Below are 22,342 nucleotides of genomic sequence, written 5' to 3' on the forward strand. Positions count from 1 at the left end.
AGGAGGGTTTTGAAAGTAGTTTGGGGAATTTTTAAGGGATTTAGAAACTTAACTGGAAATCTTAGATGAGCATAATCACAGTATGGTAAATTGAATTATTGTTGATTTTCAGAAACTTACCCAGGTTCATAGATGGACTTAAAATATATTCAAAAAGATGCTTTTGATTAGGTTACCTGGACATGTACATGGAAAAGTTGAAGTTTCTTGAACAATTTTATTTTCATTTGGCAAAATTTGGAGGTTTTTGTTTTTATTTTAAGTCCATTGAATTGACCCAAAGGTCAATAGTAAAGAAATAGTAAACATGAAAACATGTCTAATTATATTATTGAGTGAAACATAGAAATTAAAATAATAAAATAAATCTATTAAAATGGCTAAATATTGAAAAACAACATATTCCTTTATAATGATTCCTCTTTTGATTCCTTAAAATTCATTTATTAAAAGCAGTGATTAATTGACAAGAAACTTCTGTGTCATTTGACTGAATTTTGAACTACAAATTCCTCATGTGAAAATTAAGATGTATTCAGAATATTCAGAAAAAGAATCTGCAAAAGGAAATAGTATTAAATGTTATTTTACAATGTTTTATATAAATGTTCTGCATTTTAATTTAGAGATCTAGGTATTTAATCAACTTATAAAAATCCATGCCATTCACAAATAATGTAACTTGGAGAACAGATCATTGTTATTTTAATTCTTAGTTTACAAACCTATAAGAAGGAAGTTGCTACATTTACTTAAAAACAGTTGTGAAATCTAACATGGTCCAGCAATGATGAACTGTTCCAGGCAGAATGCACCATGTCAGACAGGATATTTTTATGAGATGTCGTATGAGGAAATATGAAGAGAAATAGCCTTACACATATCAAGAGAACATTATTTAAGTGGCCATAATGGATTTTTTACAAATTTTGTACATTTCCCTTTAGTTGATCCAGATGGATTTTTTTTTCTCTGTTATCCTTATGGCAGCTTCTTATTTTCACATCTCTAATACTCCAGAGCAGAAATGCATCTTGCTCAGGCTTGATCCTCAAGTTATCTGCAAAAAAATAAACCATACAAAGAGTTCCTGGGTATGTTTTAGAACGAATAGATTATGGGGGCAGCAGAATTGCTGTGTATGTGCAAATGAGACTGTGTGTAAAAGCAAGATAAGCTTTAGGAAGGATATAGGTGACTCAGGGGGCACATAAGGGATTTATTGGGACCTTTAAAAACATTTTTTACAGTGCAGGTGAAGGGGACTGAGGTTTAAAACTGTTCAGCTTTGTCAGAAAATAAAAATGAAACCTGACACACATATACATAGAGAAACAAGTATTTTAGTAAAACTTATTGCTTGCTCTTTTAATGTTTCTAGAACATTGGCTGTGATTTGTGTACAAAGTTCATTGAGGAGTGTGTCTAATAGAGACTTCTAGTAGAGAGGGTCTTCGTGAATAGAGGACCAACTATAATCTCAATATATTTTCAAAATGTTGTAACTCACCTCCCTCCTTTTGCAGACCTGGGTATATTTTATTTAAGTTATGCTCTGAAATTGTGGAGGAAAAAAAAAGCATTGCTTGTCCAATCAAGGAAGAAAGTAAACTCTTTATTATTTTGTTGATGTACGAAGATGTTAGATTATCTTCCACCGCCCAGGGGTACTCTTCTGGTTGTCTCATAGCTTTTGCTTCAAGCAATAAACTTGCCGCTTGTTAATTAACACGATATGTACATCAGTTCCCAAACTAGAATGTAAGGTCCAGGAGGAAGGAATTTGGGGTTGTATTTGTGTGCATTCCCCAAGCATATCACTATGCCATTTCCCAGGAAGTATTAATTAAATGGATATAAACATAAACAGTGAGGTGATTTTTTTTAGTTAATTATAATTTTTTAAAGCTGTACAGATGTAATTGTAGGAAAGCCATCTAAATCTTAAATCATGAAACAAATATTTAAATATTTTAAAGTCAAAGTTTTTAAAAATAACATTGGCTTAAATAATATTAGAGAATTTTTAATTTTGAGAAGTATTTCATACTTTGCTTCTATTTCAAATTTCTTTCTGGTTTCTATATTTAGAAAGTCTCTTCATTTTTAGATAAATACTCATTTACATGGTGATTCATTAGAACCTGTTTCACCTTGGATGGGATTATTACAAATTATCTGAAAATGTACATATTAACTGGTTGGTCGCTGTTCCTCCCTGTGGTGCTGAAGAGTCACTTGTTTGGGAGTAAGAGAGTGCCTGCTTAGAGTTAATAAGGTTGACCTTTCTTTTATTATCATTAAAAATGATAATAATAATAAAGTAGTAATATCCTTTAGTGAGCACCTATCACATGTCTGGTACTCTCATCTGAGAATAAATATTTATTAATGCCATTATATGAATGAGGGAACTAAGAGGCTCAGACAAGTCCATGTCTGTCACGGTTATATTACAGGTGGTGGCAGAAGCAAGGCTGCATTCCCCCCCCTTCTGACTCCAGATCCTGTAATCTTTTCACTCACTGATTGCAGAGGGTGAAAGACAAACCTTCAGAGGGCTCGTCTTGTGACTTTGTTTTTTTGCTCTGTTTTGTTTTGTTTTGTTTTTAAGATTTATTTATTTGTTTTGGGAAAGGGGAAGGGGGGAAGGGGCAGAGATAGTCCTAAGCAAACTCCACATGGAGTACAGAATCCCACATGGGGCTCAATCTCAGGAACCTGGAATCACCACCCGAGCCAAAACCAAGAGTGGGATGCTTAAACCAATTGCACCACCTAGGGGCCCCTTCTTTTCTGACCTCATACTCTGAAGGTCATGTGATCATTGCAGCTACTTTTGAAAATGATCTTTTTCTCTAATGTCATTGCTTGGACCAAATCAGTTCTATGAATTAAGGTTCCTGAGCAAAGTACAGAAATATATATTACACATTTACTATGATAAAAAAAATTAAAACTAGAAAGTTTGAGGTAACAAATTCTGTTCATTGATACTTGGATAATTTAGAAGGAATACCAGGAACCTCTAGTACACACACACTTTGGGGTGGAGGGAGAATGATGAATGTATTATGGTCAATAAAAGATGTGTGCATTAAATATCTAAAACTTGGGTTATAAGAAGCAAACATGTGATAGGTAGCCTCAGCTACCTCATCCTTCATTTTGATGGCAGTTTTCAGATCAGTTTTGAGATGCAGAATAAAAATCATAGTTTTTTGTTTAAATTTCAGATTGATAAAGTTATTTAGTGTAGAATCTTTACAGTAAGTTTTCTTTTTTGTATTTAGATTGACTTATTTTGTCAGTTTTTAGGGTTGTTTTTTTTTCCCAGGCAAGATGGCATTCTCATCTCCTGCTGCTATTAACATTTAAAGCATGCAGCCTTTTGTTGCATTGTGGTATAAATTCCAAGTGACTGACGATGATTAAACAGAAAATGAAACTTGAATGGCACTATCTCAGAATCTACTTAAAGCCGTGACAGGTGTCTGTCTATAGCAATATATCAGTTTTGAACACATGAAGAGTAAGAAATTGTGGCTTTTTCATGGTTGGGTTTCTTTTTCTTTGAAATCAAGGGGAGAAAATACCAATTTGTCCTGGATCACTAAAACAGTGATCTGGATTTGTAAATAGGGTGGACAACACAAAACGCAGGATGAATAATCCCTGAGCTTGCAGTCTGAATCTATGCACCATACCTGTTTGATACTGGTTGTGATTTTCTCATTTGTACACAGATACTGTAGTAACATTTATTTTATTTTTATTTTTATTTATTTATTTATTTATTTTGCATTTCCAGGCAGGTTTTAATTGTGTGCAATACCTTCCCTGGTTCTTTACATCAGGTCCAATGGGTTCTTTTCATACATGACAAATGTTTCCATTTATTCAGCATATGTCAATGTGCACAGCACATACATCACAATAGGGCTCAGCACCTGTATAAAACTACAGACAGATTCTACAAACCACGGAAAGCACATTTAAAAAAAGTGTATAACTGTAATTAAGAACCAAGCACTCAAGAAAGATAAGATAAGACACAATGAATTAATTGGGATTACAGCTCTTCTTTGCATTGACTGCGAAAGCTTGGAGATCTGAATTGTGCTTCAGCTCTGAGCTCAGGACTCCCTCCAACCCCCAAGGCTCTTTAACGTTTGTTATTACTTAGCTATTTTATTTGGCAGTGATCCCTCAATCTCATCTTCTAATGCACTGGCAAGGTTCCTATTGCCAATAGCGCAGAGCCTACTACTGCTAGGGTAAGCGACAGCCGAACTTTCTATCCTCTGCATCCTTATAAATAATGTATCTGGTTTCCTGTAACTACATGAACCCTTAGACTTCAGTAGGCATGTCTTTGTTAGGGTAAAACAGTGGGGAGATGAACGGTTGGGGAAATAGTTGTAGGCAGTTATTATCACTGATTAGAACCCAACTCCATCATATATGCATTAATCACTGGGTTAATGTTAATGGAATGCTTATGATATTTATAGTAGACATAAACATGATCTATAAAAATAGTGTCTTTGCTGACTAAACTGCATGCTTAATTCAACTGGAAAGTGCTTATAATGTTCACCTAGGACCTTTTGATTAGATCTAATTTACTTATTTTTAAAACCTCTTCTACTCTGCATACAATCCATTTACCCTTTTTGGGTGTGTGCACACTTGTTCTTAAGAACAGTAGTGAGATAGTGGCTAAAGATAATACATAGTGCTCCAGCTTGATGGTATAACAAGTTACTGGATTTAGGATGAAGAAGGAAAAATGCTATGATAATGAGTTAATAGTAAAGTAAGTAATATATATCATACTTCTTTTTTTTTTATATATATCATACTTCTAACTTCAAAGTGTTTATAAACTTAGTGTCATTAAAAATTAATGTTTTACTTTGAGCAATAGAGATTTTAGTATTTAAACGAGAAGCCAATTTTTAAAAACAAAACTTCTTTAGCAATGTTCTTTAAGATGCACTTTCAGACAATGTTAGTATAAAGTTAGAACGTTTCATCCCAATATATATCCTTTTCTTTATTGGAAATGCCATCATTGGATTTTCATAGAATGATTGTTCAGCATTAAAATTATGTTGTATGGATGAAAAAATTCAAGTTGATTTAGATGTTAAATGGGAATCAGGGTGCTCTAGAGCCTTGTATATTTTCATCAGAATCAATTGAAAGAAGGAGAAATCATGTTTCTAAGTAGATTAAGGATGTTAATCCTCTTCATTTCACTGTTGGTTTCTTTAATTACTATCAGTTTAAATCTGAATGGCTCATGTATTTATGAATATGATGACTTATAACTAATAATGACACTTATTTTGGTCATTTTTAGCTTTTGCCATGTCAGAGAAATTTTGCAGAACTAGGTAGTTATCAGAACTAATGTTAATCAAAATGTTTCAAAAAATGTTTCATATTTATTTCTTTGACTCATGTTGAACTTCCTTATTGATCAAACTAGTTTCTACAACCAACCGATTTTTAAATTAAATCATGATCCATATCTCTATGTAGTGTAATTTTTTCTCTTTGATTTTGAGTACAGATTTTTTCTATTTTGAAATGTCAGGATTTCTGTGAAATTAAAACATTTCCTTAATGATTCAGAAAATTTGGCCAGCCCTGTTTTAAAACTGCATTGTCATCACTGGTAAATAAGAAGTCTCCAATTCACCAAAAAAGATAATAATAAACTATATTAATATTTCATTTATGTATTTTAATCCACCCACTAAAAGCAATCAGGCCAATAATATCTAAAAAAAAAAAAAAATCAACCCATCATCTATAACTACTATAGCCTAGTTTGTTTCAATGGGTGTTTTTTTTTGATGGATACTGAGGATAGATATAGATGGATTATGTTTTTCTGCCTCTAATTATCCAATACTTCCAAAATCTTCCTGTTTAGGATTAGTGCTTTCTGGAATTGGATCTCTGCATTCTTCTTCTGTCATTAGTCAAACACTATCGGAAGGAAATATTTTCATAATTGGATTTTGAGTGAAGAAAAATCTCAGATACTTAGACATGCATATACAATAAACACTGCTTCCAGAATATGTCTGCCACATAAATAGTATCCATGAGAAGACATGGACTTTCACTTCTGAAGTATTTGCATTTGTGCCAGACTGGGATTAGGAAAACTACGTCCTCCCCTAGAGTGTAACATCTTGAAAGCAGGAACCATTGCTTTCTTTCTCTTATTCTCATAGTCTTAGGTAGAGCCTGGCATGTAGTTGGCACTTACTAAATAATTACTGAATGAATGAGTGAATGAGCAAAGTTATCAAAGGCAGCAAGGACAAGATGAACCTAGAATGTATCTGGATACACTGGCAAAGAGGAACATTTAAAAGTGGGATGCCTGGGTGGCTCAGCAGTTTAGCACCTCCTTCAGCCCAGGTCATGATCCTGGAGTCCTCGGATCGAGTCCCATGTCAGGCTCCCTGCATGGAGCCTGCTTCTCCCTCTGCCTGTGTCTCTGCCTCTCTCTCTCTCTCTCTCTCTCTCTTTCATGAATGAATAAATCTTTAAAAAATAATAAATAAAAGAAAGAATACATGTGAAATCTCTAACAGAAGAGGCAATAACTGAAGACCAAACCTTCCCCATTCAGTGTAATAGGAATAATTTTTAACTAGCTGTAATTACACAGTGTTTTAATTTTACTTATTTGAGAGAGAGACACAAAGATAGCAACAGAGATAGTGAGAGAGAGCATGAGTAGGGAGGAGAGGGAGAAGCAGGCTCCCCACTGAGCAGGGAGCCCAACATGGGACTCATTGAGGGACAGCAGGCTTCCCACTGACCAGAGCTGAAGGCAGATGCTTAACTGACAGAGCCACCAAGGCACCCCTGCACAGTGTTTTCAGATACTGATTTCATTTCTTTTAAAAAACAATAGAGAGAAACTAAATTTTCCTGCTAAAATTCTGGGTTTGTGGCATGTCTTCTTCCCTCAGTGATCCTGTTCATAGTAGAAGAAATATACAACAGAGAGGCATCACATTTTTCAGTATGTTAAAGTTTTTGACTCAGGTACTTACTTACATTTAAGTGGGTCGGTTTCATCATGGCCAGAGTTCAGCGACACACAGCATGATTAAGTGGGCCACCTAGAGTTGCATATTAAATTCTGTTGTTGGAAAAAGGTGCCCTAATCTGAGGAGTCAATCCATGTCATTATCATATGCTTGTTCTCTTCTCTTCTTCTTCCCTCCCCCTACTTGTTTAGGTCCAAGAACAGGGGGGCTCATCAGAAGTTATTTCCTCTGTTATCCATGACCTTTTTGTTTACGTGTTCTTCCATTCGTGAACTTGCAAAATATAATTCTCAAGAGGAGAAGTAAGGATCCTGATAGTGAGTGAGGGTGATAAATAAGGAAGGTCTGGTATATATATATTACTTGCCAGGATGCTTGCCCTGCCTGTTTTTTATAGTCAACTGTCTCTTCTATTTTCCAAGGACACTTAGACCTTACTGTTCTCAAAATTCGAATCATGCCTTCACTCTCAGCAGATAAACCCACTTTCTACTGCAGAGAAAAGAGATACTGTAGGCTAGAATGTCTTTTCCCTTCCTGCTACCACATCTAGAAACCCCAGTTTAACGCCTGGGGCATGACCACCCACTTAGTGAACATTTTTTGGATGGATGGACAGATAGATAGCAAGATGAATTAACATACATCTTTGGTCTTTAGAAATGGTAGCTATTTTTGATCATATATAACACAGCGACCTCAAAATCTGAAATCTCCTGCTTTTGAAAAGCAGGTCATCCTGAGGTTTTCCATTTTTACCTTCCAGCCTGTGAAATGAAGTTAGTTTAAATGCTGAACAGCAAATTTCCTAATCAGTTGCTGTATGTTGGCTGAATTACAGTAATATCATTTCATTTTGAGTTGGACAACTCAAGCATTTAGTTCTGAGTTTTTGACAGCATACAGTTCACTAAAATAATTTTTTTGTACCCATTGAATGTTTTTTTTCCCCCCTCAGCCATAGGTTATTTTAAACCTCCTGTCTCCAGGAGTACAGCTAGCTCTGAGCTTGGAGATGCCTAAAAATGTCTTACCTTCTCATTGCACTTTTTTTTTTTTTTTAAAATCCAGCAGTTTCTCTCTGCTGTTCATTTGCATCACCAAAAGCTTAAGTATCTTAGAAAACGGTTTAAATAGTAGTATTTATCTCAATAGATTCTTTGGTTTTAAGTCTGTGAATGATTACCAATAATTTAACTTCTGATATACTCATCAAAAACTTTTTTCCTTGGATTCTTTTTATGGATGAAAGGGAAGAATGGGAGGGATCCAGTTGTACATGGATACCTTTTGGATATCCTTTGGTATTTAACTTTTTCGATGCCTTTAATACAGACAGTGGTAGACTACAGTGGTAAACATTTGGAAGGACATGACAGGGGTAAAGATTGGGTTAAATCCAAGTATTTAACCTGGGATGAAGGGGACTCAACCTGAGGATGGGTTATTTGTTTCACCTCTCGTGACAGGCCATAGCAGAGCCTCAGGGAAGAATTTTTGAAAAACACTTGAGAAGATTTATGTTTCATTTGAGAAGCCTCTTTAAAAGCCTTTTCCTTCTTAAGGGTGGTATGTGGGGGTAGAAACAGCATATGGTTGAAACTCTGCATGGCAGTGATATGTAAAAGAAGTACTTTCCTGCTAGGTGAAATGACTCTGCATGCGTCTTGCTGTCAGTGACATGATTTAGTTAAATACAGATGCTTTTAGAGGGGCTTTGTACTGCATCATAAATATTTAACAGTTTTATAAAATATCTGTATGCATAACTGGGTAAGAAATACAGCAGTGGAGAAGCTCAACCTCCACATCAGAGTCTTTGGCCTTACAGTATCCCCTGACCATTTGACCACTGGAAAAAGATATGTTCAGGATGCAAATGTCATCAACAATTAAAGAACTCCATTTCTATTTTTCCAACAAAATGAAGCTTACTGTCTAACCTTTCTGATTGTCAGTAAAGTGAACTTTACAGTTTCCCTCTTCACATTATTCATAGATGTTCTAATTCCCCAGGGACTGAAGGGCAGCATTAAGAAAAATCCTTTCTCAGTAAATAAATGGTATGGGGGAAGGGTCAGGAAAAGCTCTTAGATTTTCTGCAGCAACTAATGATTTGTTTATATAAAGGTACTTCGTCGCCATTAGACAGTAGTTAAAATTATATGAATCTTTTATTTTTGATATAATGTTGAAATTCATTTTAAGAATCAGTCCCTCAAAGTAAGAGTGATAAGGGAAGGAGGGCAGGGAAGGGTACATGCAATGGAGGAAGAGAAGTGCACAAATGCAGGTTAATGAATGTGGAGTTGGTTATTTTGTTTGTTTGGCATAGGCGGTGGAGTTTTTATAATAAAACTCATTTATAGTATATTAAGATGGGTTCTCTGTCATATGAGATGGCCAAAAATAGCCATGAAAAATATATTCAAAAGTTTTTTCCAGCATTTTATTACAGAATTTTCAAAACTGCAGAAAAGTTGAGTGCATTGTAAAAGTCTTATGCCCATTGTCTAGATTTTACAAGTAACATTTGCTTTATCAGATGCTCATTTTACTCTTATTTTTGATGCCCTTTCAAATAAGTTGCATACATGAGTGCATTTTACTCCCACCTATCCCACTATGCCTGATAAATGTGTTTTATTACAATCTTTAAAAGAATATTCAAGTGGCAGAATATGCCAACAAACAGAATATAGGTTTCTTTGGCATGAGTCATCATATTTGGACCTGGGATTTTCTAGGCATCAGATTTCAGAATTTAACTCCATTAGCAACAGCCTTCTTTCTCCTGTTCCAGATAATCACTCCTTCCCTGTGCCACTCTTCTGACTCTCCAAATTAAAAGAGGCCATAACCTTGCCTCACCAGTTCTCAGAAATTGGCCATCTTGGTATCACATGTTTTTGAGCCATTGCGATAATATTAATTAGGCTGATCCCTATTTTGACATGGGAGCCTTCTTTCCTCCCTTAATATAAGCTCCCTTTCATCCACAAGAGTCTCTATTCTGTACCTTCTTCCTAAAGCATAAAGCTCATTATCATGTTTCCATTGTTAAACTAATTTCTTATCTCAGACCTATCCTCAGGTGAAAGCAGTTGGGCTCCACAGCACACGTTCTGTGTGTCCCCTTTGTGCAATTCAATGAGGTTTAATAAATGCATCCAAAAATGAATATTGGTCTCTGACTAACTTCCAGGAAGAGGAACTAAATAATCAGGAGAGTTGTGACCAAAAGTGGTCATAGGAGTATTAAACAGAGTTAACTTTCAAGAAGAAGCAATCACAGTGAAAAGCTGCAAGTGAGATATTTCTGTAGAGATAATCCATGGCAGTAGTGAGAGAACATCCTAAACCATCCATTCTACTGTTCCTTTGTATTTACATTGGCAATACGTAGAAATGAGTTGAAAGGAGAAGAGCATTAAACCTGAATTGTAGTCTTGACACTGAAATTAATTTATTTTAGTGTGACTCCAGGAAGATTATTTTTACCTCCTGGGACCTTTGGTCTTCTTGTATAAAATAAAATTCGTGGGCAAGTCCTACCTCAGCTCCAACATTCAGTAAATGAAAATTTTAGATCTAATTATTCTTGAGATAACAGTTTATCTTTGCATGAAGCCTAAATACTTACTCACCATATAATTTCTGAAATAGAAAAGAAACAAGCATTCTTAAACAAATCTGAGCCTAGCAACGCATTGTGTGATTTATGATAGAAGATTTTGAATTGGAGTGCAAATGACAAGATACTCTTATGACTGTTAAATTCGTATTTTTAGGTAATAAAAATTGTAACAATGCAGAAAAAGTGTCCACCTCTTGGACTGAGGAGCAGCAGAAAAATATGAGGCTGGCATTTGATTTTAAATAAGATACTTCTGCTTCTATGAGCATTATAAGGCTTATGACTTTACAACAGTATTGCCAGTTAGGTGGCTCACTCGGAATGCCAAATCAGTTCTGGCAACTGCATATATTCCTCCCTTTTTTCCTTTTGGTGCAACTTTGTATTTTCATTTTGATCAGCAACAAGGAGAGAGAATTCTGTAGACTCTAAGGAAAATGTATACTGTGTGATATTTCCTCTGGATGAACTCTTCTCAAAATTACAAACTTGGGCTATATTTAAAAGTATGACCCATCAGATAATTCCCTTCCCCAAACTTCCTTGATTGTAGGTAAGTTGTGAAGGTTTATTTTATATAAGGCTTTTATATGATGTTTCAGAGTCTCTTGAGTAGATGGTACTCTCTTATAAGTAATTCATAACTGCCTTCCTATGTGGACCATCTCATGTTCAACAAGTTCTGTCTGAAGCAGAAGATTGAAAAAATCAAAGTAACAAATTCCAGAGCATTTGTAAAGTGATGTTTTGTGCAATACACTGCATTTCTGGATTGATTTGGGGATTAGTTAATAGAGTCAGCTGACAAGAAACTGAAATAGCTCGTGCCTAAATCATATAAATCAAGTTTAATTACTTCCATATTTGAAACTTTACTGACTTTGTATTAAACGGGCATTGATTATCAGAGATATTTCTTCCTAATGTTTAATTTCTCTTGCTGCAACCAAGTATATAGTCTTTATTTTTTATAACATAATATATGTACATGCTTATAAAAGTGCAGATTATCCCTTATATTTTTGTTACATTTGCCATAAGACGTGAGGATAAAACAAAAATTCTCTTAGCCATTGTCTCTGTGATGTGATCTTACCTTAAAAGCAGTGAATATTAATGAAACAAGTAAAGATATCAAGATAACTAATCCAACATATATTACTCTAGTAAACATTATAATTGACTACCCATATATATAACATCAGAATAGTCACTGTAAGGATAATTTTCTTTCTCTTACACATATACACACACAGTAATTTAACATTATTTGCTTTTATTGACACAAATACAACTCTTACAATCTAGAGTACCCATGCCTTTAAGATCTTTTCCCATAGTTAATTCATCTCTCTTTACTAAAGTTTCCATATCGATGCACTTATTCAACAATGCTTAATGCGTTCTGTGTGCCAGGCATGTTCTAGGCAGAAGGGATATAGTGATGAAAACAGACACAAGTGCTTGCCCTTATGGAATTTACATTCAGGTAGTGAGTTTATCACACATCTCACAACAAAGCACACTGCGTAGAAAATACAGATAATTTAGACTCACTGCCACTTTCTCCCCCATCCTTTGCTCATATTTCTAGTATATTCTAAATAGGGGAATGGGATGGAGTTGAACAATGAGAAATAATATTTGAAATATATAAAATGAGATAGAGTTATAACCCTTTGCTCATTTTCTCATAAAATGTCTTTTGAATTGAAACGCTCAATGACACATCAATTTATTATATCTTTATTTGTGCTTCTGAGTTCCTTTGGATTCAGTGTTGCATCATCAACATTAATTCAGAGTTCATAGTTAATTAATAACTGTCAGAGATTTAATACCATATGACCTACTGAGATTTTATAGAAGAAAGGGCAGCCTAAACATACACCAAAGGCTCATTATTTTAGTGCAGTCCACTAGTAAAACTGGTCAGGTAGGACATATTTTCCTTTTAAAATTGAATGTTGGAGAAGCTGAAACCATGATGAGTGTCCAAGAGTCATTTTATGTGTTATTGAGTTAGAATTCACATAACCTAAAATCAAACAGTTTAATGTAAGCAGGTCACTGGTATTTATCACAATATTGTGCAACCATCTCCAGCTACTTCCAGAACACGTCCAGTGTAATTTTAGAAGAAAAGTGACCTATAAAATCTAAAATAAAATAAACTCTGTTTGCATTTAACTAATAATTTTACCTACAGGGAGTGAGAAATTAATAGGCTCTCTCAAAGTAAAGAAAACTTACTGTAATTATCCCATTTACTAAAGATATCTTTCTATATAAAATTCTCACATCCTCATCTTTCAGGTCATATACTGTATTTTGAGTAACAGAGGATCTAAATTCATAAAGAACAAAATGTCCTGGAGTGAATTGATCATCTTGTTATAAAATGAGAACACAGGCTCACAGTCAATACCAAATGTTAGGTATAAGCATTTCACAAAATAATTCTTAAAATTAAGTCAGACTGTCTTCTCTGAGAAAATTTTCACTGGTTAAGGATAAAGTATAATCAGAATCTTTACTCGCCTTCAAAATGGGGAGAAGATACCTTCCCAGTAAGGTAAAATGAGTTTCATATCACCCATTTAGCCTTATGAATAATGTAGAAGAACATCAAATAGTACATGGATTTGGTTTGCCCTCAGAGAACTTTTTCTGTTTAGTTGAAGAGAGAAGAATTACAGGAACAACAGGTAAATTTTGGTTTATTCCCAACTTTCCATCCACTGAAAGGATCTTTGGTGGTGAAAAGCGAAGCATAGGTGTGCTAACAGAGTTTCACTAGCATAAGATAAGTTCACAAAAGGCAAGGCATATATAGGAACAATCAGAAAAGTTTGATAAGGATGTGTCTGAACTGAACACTAAAAGATTTGAAAAAATGAACAAGAATATAAGGGTATTTTGAATAATTAGATGGATATGAAAAAAGTTTGCCCATTTATCAGAGATACCATAATCTGTATAATTCAATTTCAATGAAAAATAAAACCAAACTGGGGCACCTGGGTGGCTCAGTGGTTGAGCATCTACCTTTGGCTCAGGTCGTGATCCTGGGGTTTGGGGATCGAGTCCTGCATCAGGCTCTCCAAAAGGAGCCTGCTTCTCCTTCTGCCTATGTCTCTGCCTCTCTCTCTCTCTCTCTCTCTGTGTCTCTCATGAGTAAATAATATAAAATCTGTTTTTTTTTTTTTTTAAAGAATAAAACCAAACAAAATGTATGTACTGGATGGATAACACAGCTCTAGGCTTGGGACAGCCGGATAGTGATAGACCTGGCCTTCAAAGAAATTGTGTTCTTCAGTCCTATATACATGGCATAATTAAATAATAGCACAAACTGTGAAGATGTGCCCTAGTAATGGTACAGTTAAGAAAATGCTGGGTCACGCCTTGGAAATATGGAAGGGCTCCATGGAAGTGTTGCGGCCACCTACAGAATGACTTTCAAATGAGTGGCAAGAGGCTACCGTTCATTTGAGTACTTGTCTTCTCCATAGGAAGCAGAAAGTTTTTAAGGTTACATTTAGAACGTGAAGCTTTCTTAAGAAAACTGTGATTTTATAATTCATTGGCAAATACATAAATCATTACATTTTATCCATAGTCATCTCCAATGACTATAATTTAGAAATGAAATTATCCCAGGGGCTCCTGGTGGCTCAGTCCACTGGGCATCTGGTTGATTTGGTTCAGATCATGATCTCCTGGGTCACAGGATGGAGCCCACATCCAGGCTCCATGCTCTGCAGAGTCTGGTGGGATTCTCTCCCCCATCCCCTCTCCCAGCTTGTGCTCTCTCACACATGTGCACACACGCTCTCTCTCTAATAAATAAATATATCTTAAAAAAAAAGTTATCCTGATGATCGTGGTACTAGACACCACAAAGTAAATTCTGTGTTTTTAGCCATAAAATTTAGGAGCAAGGGTAAGCTTTTTCAGAGATAAACATTTATGGAGCAAAAGAGCCAAAATTCAGGGGAAGAAAATATATATATATAAAAAAAAAAGTCCAGGTAATATGGTTAAAAGCAAACTGGCATTTACTATCCTCTTTCATCTGCCAGAGCTGTGCTGAATAGTTCTGATAATAAAATTTAAAAAATAAATAAATAAATGCTGAACCCAATAGCTGGGCTTGAATTGAAGTAGCAGAGGAATTTGAGTATATTTGATGATATGATAGGATTTTTTTTCTTCATTGAAGCTGGCTTAGAAGGCAGCTGGAATATTTTGAAAGTGGATCAGAAATACAGGTATATTTTGATTTTTTTTAGAATCTGCCAAATCCCATTCTACATTACCTTGTCTCCTCTTGTCCCAGGTCGACTTATTAATAACATTTACTTCCTTACCTTATGTGATGGATTAATTATAGCTGCAAATTCTTTGTCACTATCCTTTCAAGACTTACTTCCCCACCCCCACCCCATCCTGCTTCCCCAGTAGGAGGCAATGGAAATAACCCATGAAGCCTCTAGATTCAGTCTGCAGGAGCACTGGCAGCTTGTGCTTCTTCCTCCTTGAGATGCTTCTTCTCAGACTGCAGCTACCATGCTGTGAGAAGCCCAAGCCACAGGGAGAGGCCATACTCTCTGACAGTCCCTGCTGAGCTCCCAGCTGACATCAGCTGCTGGTCACATGAGTGCCATCTTCAGTTTCCAGCCTACTTGTACCCCAGATGATTGCAGACCCAGCTGCCATCAAGTGGAGCAGAAGAACCACTCAGCTGAGCCCAGTCAGCCCACAGACTCATGAGACAGAATACAACGGCTGTTGTTTTAAGCTATTTTGGGGCAATTTGTTTCACAAATGTACACAACTGAAAGAGCTTTCCAGAGAAGATGCTGGAACTGAAACTGGAAGAGCTCATTTAGTTCCCATTATAAATAGGTAACATGTAAATAGCCTATGCTTAATCCTTATAACTTGGATATCACTAGGCAAAATTTTAGAAAACTCTTATTTTGGAAACGAGGCACCTTTAAGTTTGTTTGCAAACTACATTAAGGTGCTAAGCCTTTTTTCAATGCTACACTTTCTGGTTCACTTATTCTCCATTGAAGTGATAGGTAAGCAATAAATGATCAGATGCATTATTGTGATTAAAAATAAAAGCAGTCTTTTTCAGCAGAAACAGCATGAGTCAGACTTTTGTTCAAATCTTGGCCCTATCACTTAATAGCTTTATGTCCATGGCTGTTACCTAAGCTGCTTGAGTCTGTTTCTTTATCTTGAAGATAATATGTACTGTACAGGATTGGCGAAGATAAGAAATAATATATTAACAACCTAGAGGAGCACCTGGCACAAAGGTGGAGCTCCATAATATAGCTTCAATGAACAAGGTGGCAGTGTGGTTTTAAAAAGATAGGAAAAACATGTCTCATGTTTATTTTTTAAGGGGACATAGAAATATGGGTGTTCTTGGGCTTTACCGGGATGGAACCTGAAGGGTTAAAGTGGTATATCCTTGCAGTTCTTCCTCCAAATAGGCGCGTTTCATCCAAAGGTAATTCTGATCCCTCACCAATTCACACCACCCTTCCTCACTTCTGTATTGCTATAGGGGATTTGATTAAGGGATGAAGGCAACCTTCTGCTCCTCATCTCAAGTCTCAATGAAGAATTCTTTTTGTTTTTTTTCCTCCTTTATCTTCTGTACTCCCTTTCCTCAATTACATTCACCTTCTGATGAATGGTGGGAAGTGACTTTACAGGATGCTGGCTTTCTGCAAGCTGATCTTAGCTTCAAGGTGCCATGGGGCTCTTGGAATACCTCTCCAGAAGGACACATACACATCCCATTGTCCCATGTGTGTAGCCCAGGGGAAAGAGCTGCTGTGGCAGTCTGCAAGATTTTTTTCTGCTGTTTTGTCCTAGCCTTTGTAGGATATGTTGTTTTCCTTTCTAAGTGCTGGGTGTCTTTAGGATGACAACTAGAGCAGAGCCCAATAATTTGTCTGTAGACTATGTTTGCTCTCAGTGATTAAGGTGAGGTGAGCAGTTGTTGGTACAAGCTGAAGACCACTTTTCTTAACTGTGAGTTACTGTTTTTGGTAACTTCTCTTACCTGACTGACTTGGTCTGCCTGAACCCCATTTTGATTTTTGAAACTTAAATGATTGGCTGCGCATGAAATGCCAATTTATTGAATGTAATGTTGGTTTGGGACAGAAGTAAGGAGTTAGGTACCATGTATTTAAACTGGGTGATCTGTTAAAGGGATTATAAAGTACTCTAATTTAGCATACACATTGACTTTGTCTATATTGATTTGAATATTTTTTAAGATGTTAATACCTCTCAATCTGATTACTATAAATGCTTCTCTGATACGAAATTTCGTGTCCATTGTTAGAATCTTTAAGAAAACTCATTACTTTAAAAGCAGTTAACTAGTGGGGCTCTTGGGTGGCTCAGTCAGTTGAGGGTTTGACTCTTGATTTCCACTCAGGTCATGATCTCAGGGTCATGAGATCCAGCCCCACATCGGACTCCCTGCTGAGTGCAGAGCCTACTTGTGAGTCTCTCTCTCTTCCCTATGCTCTCCCCCACCAAAAAAAAAAAAAAAAAATTAAGAAAAATAAAATAGTTAAAGCTAGAAAGTAGACACAGGATCTTATTTTAAAAGATAACCAGTAACCAATTGGTTATTGTTATATAAGTACAGGTTATGGAGAGGATAAGTCATTTTGCCCATAAGCTTGTCACACTCATAACTACAATTAGGCACATTGGTTCTGGCTTTTGTAGCTGTTGTTACTGCAAACACATTTTGAGATTTAATGTCCTTTAAGTCATTTATAATTATGGACCAATTTCATTTTGAAAGAAATTATAATATTCTTATTGCAAGCTGATTCTTATTGGAGCCCATTTAAAGCTAAAAAGTATTGCAGAGCAGTGGAGATTGTGCTATACAAATTATAATGTGCTTAAAGCAGAATTTCTCAGGACTTGAGCTCTAAATTTATTGCTTCTGGGACTCATGATGGTTGTGTAGTATAGATTTAGAGAGAGTTTTTAAGACTCCTATTGACATGGGTGAGCAAAATGGTTCCTCGGAAACCATTTGGGTGTGCAGTCACAGTAAAGCATGGATTAAAGGTTCAGAAGCATATAGTATGCACTGACGTGCAAGAATGGGGGGGGGGGGCGGTTCAGGAAATCTTGTGCTCCCTATTAAAGACCACATTTCTTCCAGTCTTTTAATGGCTGCTGTTTTAAAAGGAGGGAAAAATCTGCATTGAAACTGTCTGTAAGGTAAAGCTACTGAAACCTAACCCAAAAGGCATACTCTTATGGAAAACTCTTCTTAATACTTGCAGTGTGGTTCTAGCTGAGGACATGTGGTATATATTACAGCGCCCAGGGAATTCAAACCTCCGCAGTGTGGAGTCACAATGAAGGCAAATTTCAAAATGAAGCGGTAGCCTTTTGCTCCCTTCATAGCGCTGTTTACCAGTGTTTCTTATTAGCTTGGCATTAGTCTAGGACTGCTGTGGGTGAGAAGAGGAAATGGAAATTTAAATGGGACCAGAGTGGGGATACATGAACACCTCTCCCCTCCCAAAATGCCCCTTCTCCGTCCGAGGCTCCACACTCCACCCTGGGTATTGCAAAGTCTTGCACAATCATCTTGAACAGGGCTGAAGGCAGAGCTGTCCATGGTTCGAAAAAAATGTCCTAACTGTTGGTTGAAAATCAGGTAATAACAGTCCTCTTGGTGAACAAAACTTATTAGAGGGCAGGGGAAGGAATGCTATCTCTCAGCGGCAGGCTAGAAGAAATTGCTGTTGAAAAGCTTACCTCTCTAGGGAGGAATCAGATATCAGACTTTGCCAAGCCTCAGGTCCAACCCAGAAGGTCCCACCTACATCCCCCGCCCCATCCCAGCTTTGTTTGATTGCTAGCATCGATCGCTGGCTTTTTCTGACCCAACAGTGGGTGAAGTAAAGAGAGCCGGCAGGACTGGAAGCGAGCGAGGTGGGGGTGGAATACTGGGGCCGCTTTTGTAGGAGAAAAAGAGAAAGGGAAGAAAAGGGGTGGGGGCCATGGGGACTGAGCTTAACTGGTGCCTGCCTGCTTCTCTTTGATTCGATGGCCTTTATTCCTTCTAATTGGATAAAATAGGAAGTCACTGGCAGTCCTGCGTTGCTGGGTATACTGATTTTACTCAGACCAGCCAGCAGCCCTGGAGTGCGGACAGAGGGAGGAGGGTGGAAAGAGAGGGAGGGAGGGAGAGAGAGAGAGAGAGAGAGAGAGAGAGAGAGAGAAAACACGTCTTTGGATGAGGAGGGGAAAGGAAGAGAAAGAGACTATGAAGCAGGGCAGAGCCGCAGAGGAAGAAAGTGAATGAGCGCTCAAGAAGGACAAAGAGGAGTGGTTGGGGGGTGGGGGTGGAGGCAGGGCGGGGAGGGGAGTCACCGCCCCTCCGGGGCCGCACTCTTCCCTTCGGATCCCTCTGTGATGATCCTGTTTGCAGTGATGCTCCGAGGGCAGGCACCTGCTGCTCTGTAATGATTCAGCCTCTTTCAGCCGTCGCGTTAACACAACAGGATGCTGTTGCTACTGTCACTGCTGCCTCTCCTGCCGCCGCCGCTGCTGCCGCCTCCGCCGCCGCCGCTGGTCCTGCTTTTGCTTTTACTTCTCCTGCATGACAGTTGTTTTCTCCACCTAAGCAGACACCAGCTTCAGATGCTCGAGGTGAGAAACATGCCTTTCAGTTTGGGCTATTGGTTTACTTAATTGACCAACAACCAGCTCGGTTTCTGTTTGGGCCCTCGGTCCTCGGTCCTCTTGAGCAGCCGGGATGCTTTGGGGAAGCCTCTGAAAGAACTGCAAAAGTGGCCCAGAAACAGCAGTCACGAATTACAATATACTTTTATTCGGTAGTTGCTGCTAGAGGCTTTTTCTCCTCCCTTCCTCCTGAACTCCTCTTGCTTTTGATAATGGCCTTGGACTTGGAAGACTTATCGATTTCCCCCTGTAAGATGCTGTATCATTTGGTTGGGGGGGGCTCTGCATGGTAATGGACCGTGAGAGAGGCCGGGCCTTCTGGAGGTGAGCCGATGGAGATTTATTCCCCAGACATGTCCGAGGGAGCTGCTGAGAGGTCCTCCAGCCCCTCCACTCAGCTGAGTGCAGACCCATCTCTTGACGGGCTTCCGGCAGCAGAAGACATGCCAGAGACCCAGACTGAAGATGGGAGAACCCCCGGCCTCGTGGGCCTGGCGGTTCCCTGCTGTGTCTGCCTGGAAGCCGAGCGCCTGAGAGGTTGCCTCAACTCCGAGAAAATCTGCATTGTCCCCATCCTGGCTTGCCTAGTCAGCCTCTGCCTCTGCATTGCCGGCCTCAAGTGGGTATTCGTGGACAAGATATTCGAGTATGACTCTCCCACTCACCTTGACCCTGGGGGGTTAGGGCAGGACCCGATTATTTCTCTGGATCCAACCGCCGCCTCAGCTGTGTGGGTCGCGTCTGAGGCGTACACTCCACCTGTCTCTAGGGCTCAATCTGAAACTGAGGTTCAAGTTACATTGCAAGTTGACAATGCTGTCGTGTCCTCTGAACCCTCCGCGGGACCAACCCCGAAGAATCGTATTTTTGCTTTTTCTTTCCTGCCATCCACTGCGCCATCCTTCCCCTTCCCCACACGGAACCCCGAGGTGAGAACACCCAAGTCAGCAACTCAGCCACAAACAACAGAAACTAATCTCCAAACTGCTCCTAAACTTTGTAAGTAGAGAGAGAGAGAGAGGTGCTGAATCCTGGAAGGGGGTGGGCTCGAGGCGCTAAGCGGTTCTCCAGCGCCTGGAGCCCGTTCGGCGTCGTCTTCTAGCTCCCCCTGCACGGTTCTGTTTCTGCACATCGTGGGGCTGGAGCGCTCGGGGTGGCCTGGAAGCCCTGGGGGAAATGATCTTGCAAACTGCGGGGAGGAGGTGGTGTTCCCCCCCACCCCCCGCCAGATCGTCGGTCACGGGCTGGGGAGAGGGGGTACCCACAAGTTCGGCGTCTGCGAGTCATGCTCCAATGTAACTGCCGTTCCATTTCTTTCTAGCCCTTTTAGAAATGAAAGCATCAGAGCATCCTTTATTTTCGTACATCAACGTGACTCCCGTGCAACAGCGAGGGTGCTTTGGCGTCTCTCTCCCGGGCAGTGTAGACGTCGTCACCCGTCCTCACCTTTCCGTTACCCTCTGCCTCCCAGCTGTCCCGCTCCACCTGTTCCGTCTCGATCCGTCCCTTCTCCCTGTTCCCTGCGCTGCCCTCTGCTCTCGCTGCGGTTCTGCTTTAATTGGTTCTTCCTGATAGCGCGTTGCATTTACGGGGCTCACCCCTCGGCAGCGGCAGGCTGTTTGCTGTCCTGCCCAGACTGTAGTTTCGGCTACTGAGCATCCATCTATTAAGGGGCCTCTTTATTTTCCTCCGGACGCAGTACAGTTCTGCATGAAAGGATCCCCCCCCCCCAAATTAGTTTTGTCTTCTGTAATCAAATGTTTAAATAGCTTCCTTGGCAGGCATTGAAAAGTACAAGACCCATTAGTAAGGTGCATTGTGTTTTGTTTTGTTTTGTTTTTCCCCCCCAGACGTGTCATTTTTGCCCGGCGGACCGCAGCCGCGCAGCTTAATAACCTGGGAGTGAGGCGAGCCCACGCTCTTAAAACAATACAGAACAATATGCTGCCGATCCGACTGGGTCGCTGCAGCGCTTGTACAATGGAAAGTTGACGGGGATGAAACCATGACTAGTCAGATTGCTCCAAACGTCAGGAGAGAGGGAGGAGTTTCCTCTAGCTTCTCTTCTCTAAATGTTTCTGATTTATTTTCGCTTCTCTGTCTTCTACTCTTTCCCATTGCTGAGTATGTCCTTAGTAGAAAAAAGGCAAAAGATGAAAGGATTCGGTTCTTAATAACGTGTGTAAAATCTCTTAGAGTTGAGGCTCAGGGTTCTGTGATGAAATACTCACCGCTTCTGTTTCCCTCTGGATGGCGAGGAAGAATAAAGAATATCTTTTCCAGACATTATGTTCCGAACGAAGTAGAGCCGGGTGGTAAAGCAGCACACAAAACTTGATTTGTGCTTGTGGTTCAAGATCGTTTCATACACAGCAGTTTCAGCGGCCGAGATTTAAGAGAGGGAGAGAGAGAGAGAGGCTTGTTTTTCAGGTGTAATTAGTAAAGAACCTCCTTTCTGCAGACACTGCTTTGTATCTTTATCAAATCCCTGAAGCATCATTAAAGGTCTGACAGACATCACTGCATTCACCGCCTCTTCCCACCTGGCAAAGTGACCGGGAAATAATACCCAGATGAAATGACAGGCTATAAAAAGCAAGTACAGATCCTGCAAAGAGAAGCAAAATTCACCGTGGAGACAAGGTTACTTCTTTGGCTTTATTGTTTGAAACTTGTCTTTAATTACATTGTGCCCGAATAAGTTCAGTTGCCCAGAAAAAGAAAGAGAACACTGAAAAAAAACTTGTCAAGTCTATAATTTTGTCATCTTGGGGCTTGGGGTGGGGGGGCGGGGAAGTAAAGAACTGTCCAGTACCTTTTCCTGATCTAGGACCCTGTCAAACAGTAAGTTGTAACTTTT

At 38.8% G+C, this 22,342-nt stretch overlaps 2 protein-coding genes across 19 annotated transcripts in view; both read left to right on the forward strand.

Moving 5' to 3' along the window:
* Positions 1 to 22,342, forward strand: part of NRG1 (neuregulin 1) — a 1,069,619-nt gene that overhangs the window by 927,224 nt on the left and 120,053 nt on the right. For 5 of the 18 annotated variants that reach the window (XM_077849080.1, XM_077849079.1, XM_077849081.1 and 2 more), the window contains exon 1: positions 19,815 to 20,481. The exons of 12 other annotated variants lie outside the window; for them this stretch is intronic. In XM_077849080.1, coding sequence (XP_077705206.1) covers positions 19,815 to 20,481 — 667 coding nt within the window. Of the gene's footprint in view, positions 1 to 19,814; positions 20,482 to 22,342 lie in introns of those variants that run through there. One more of the 18 variants, XM_077849094.1, reaches the window with a different exon arrangement.
* Positions 19,163 to 19,492, forward strand: LOC144284499 (uncharacterized). Its single transcript, XM_077849099.1, has one exon. The coding sequence runs from the start codon at positions 19,303 to 19,305 to the stop codon at positions 19,489 to 19,491; it is 189 nt and encodes a 62-aa protein (XP_077705225.1). The 5' UTR covers positions 19,163 to 19,302; the 3' UTR covers position 19,492.

The sequence above is a fragment of the Canis aureus genome, chromosome 15 (assembly GCF_053574225.1).
Source record: "Canis aureus isolate CA01 chromosome 15, VMU_Caureus_v.1.0, whole genome shotgun sequence".
Taxonomy (NCBI): Eukaryota; Metazoa; Chordata; class Mammalia; order Carnivora; family Canidae; genus Canis; species Canis aureus.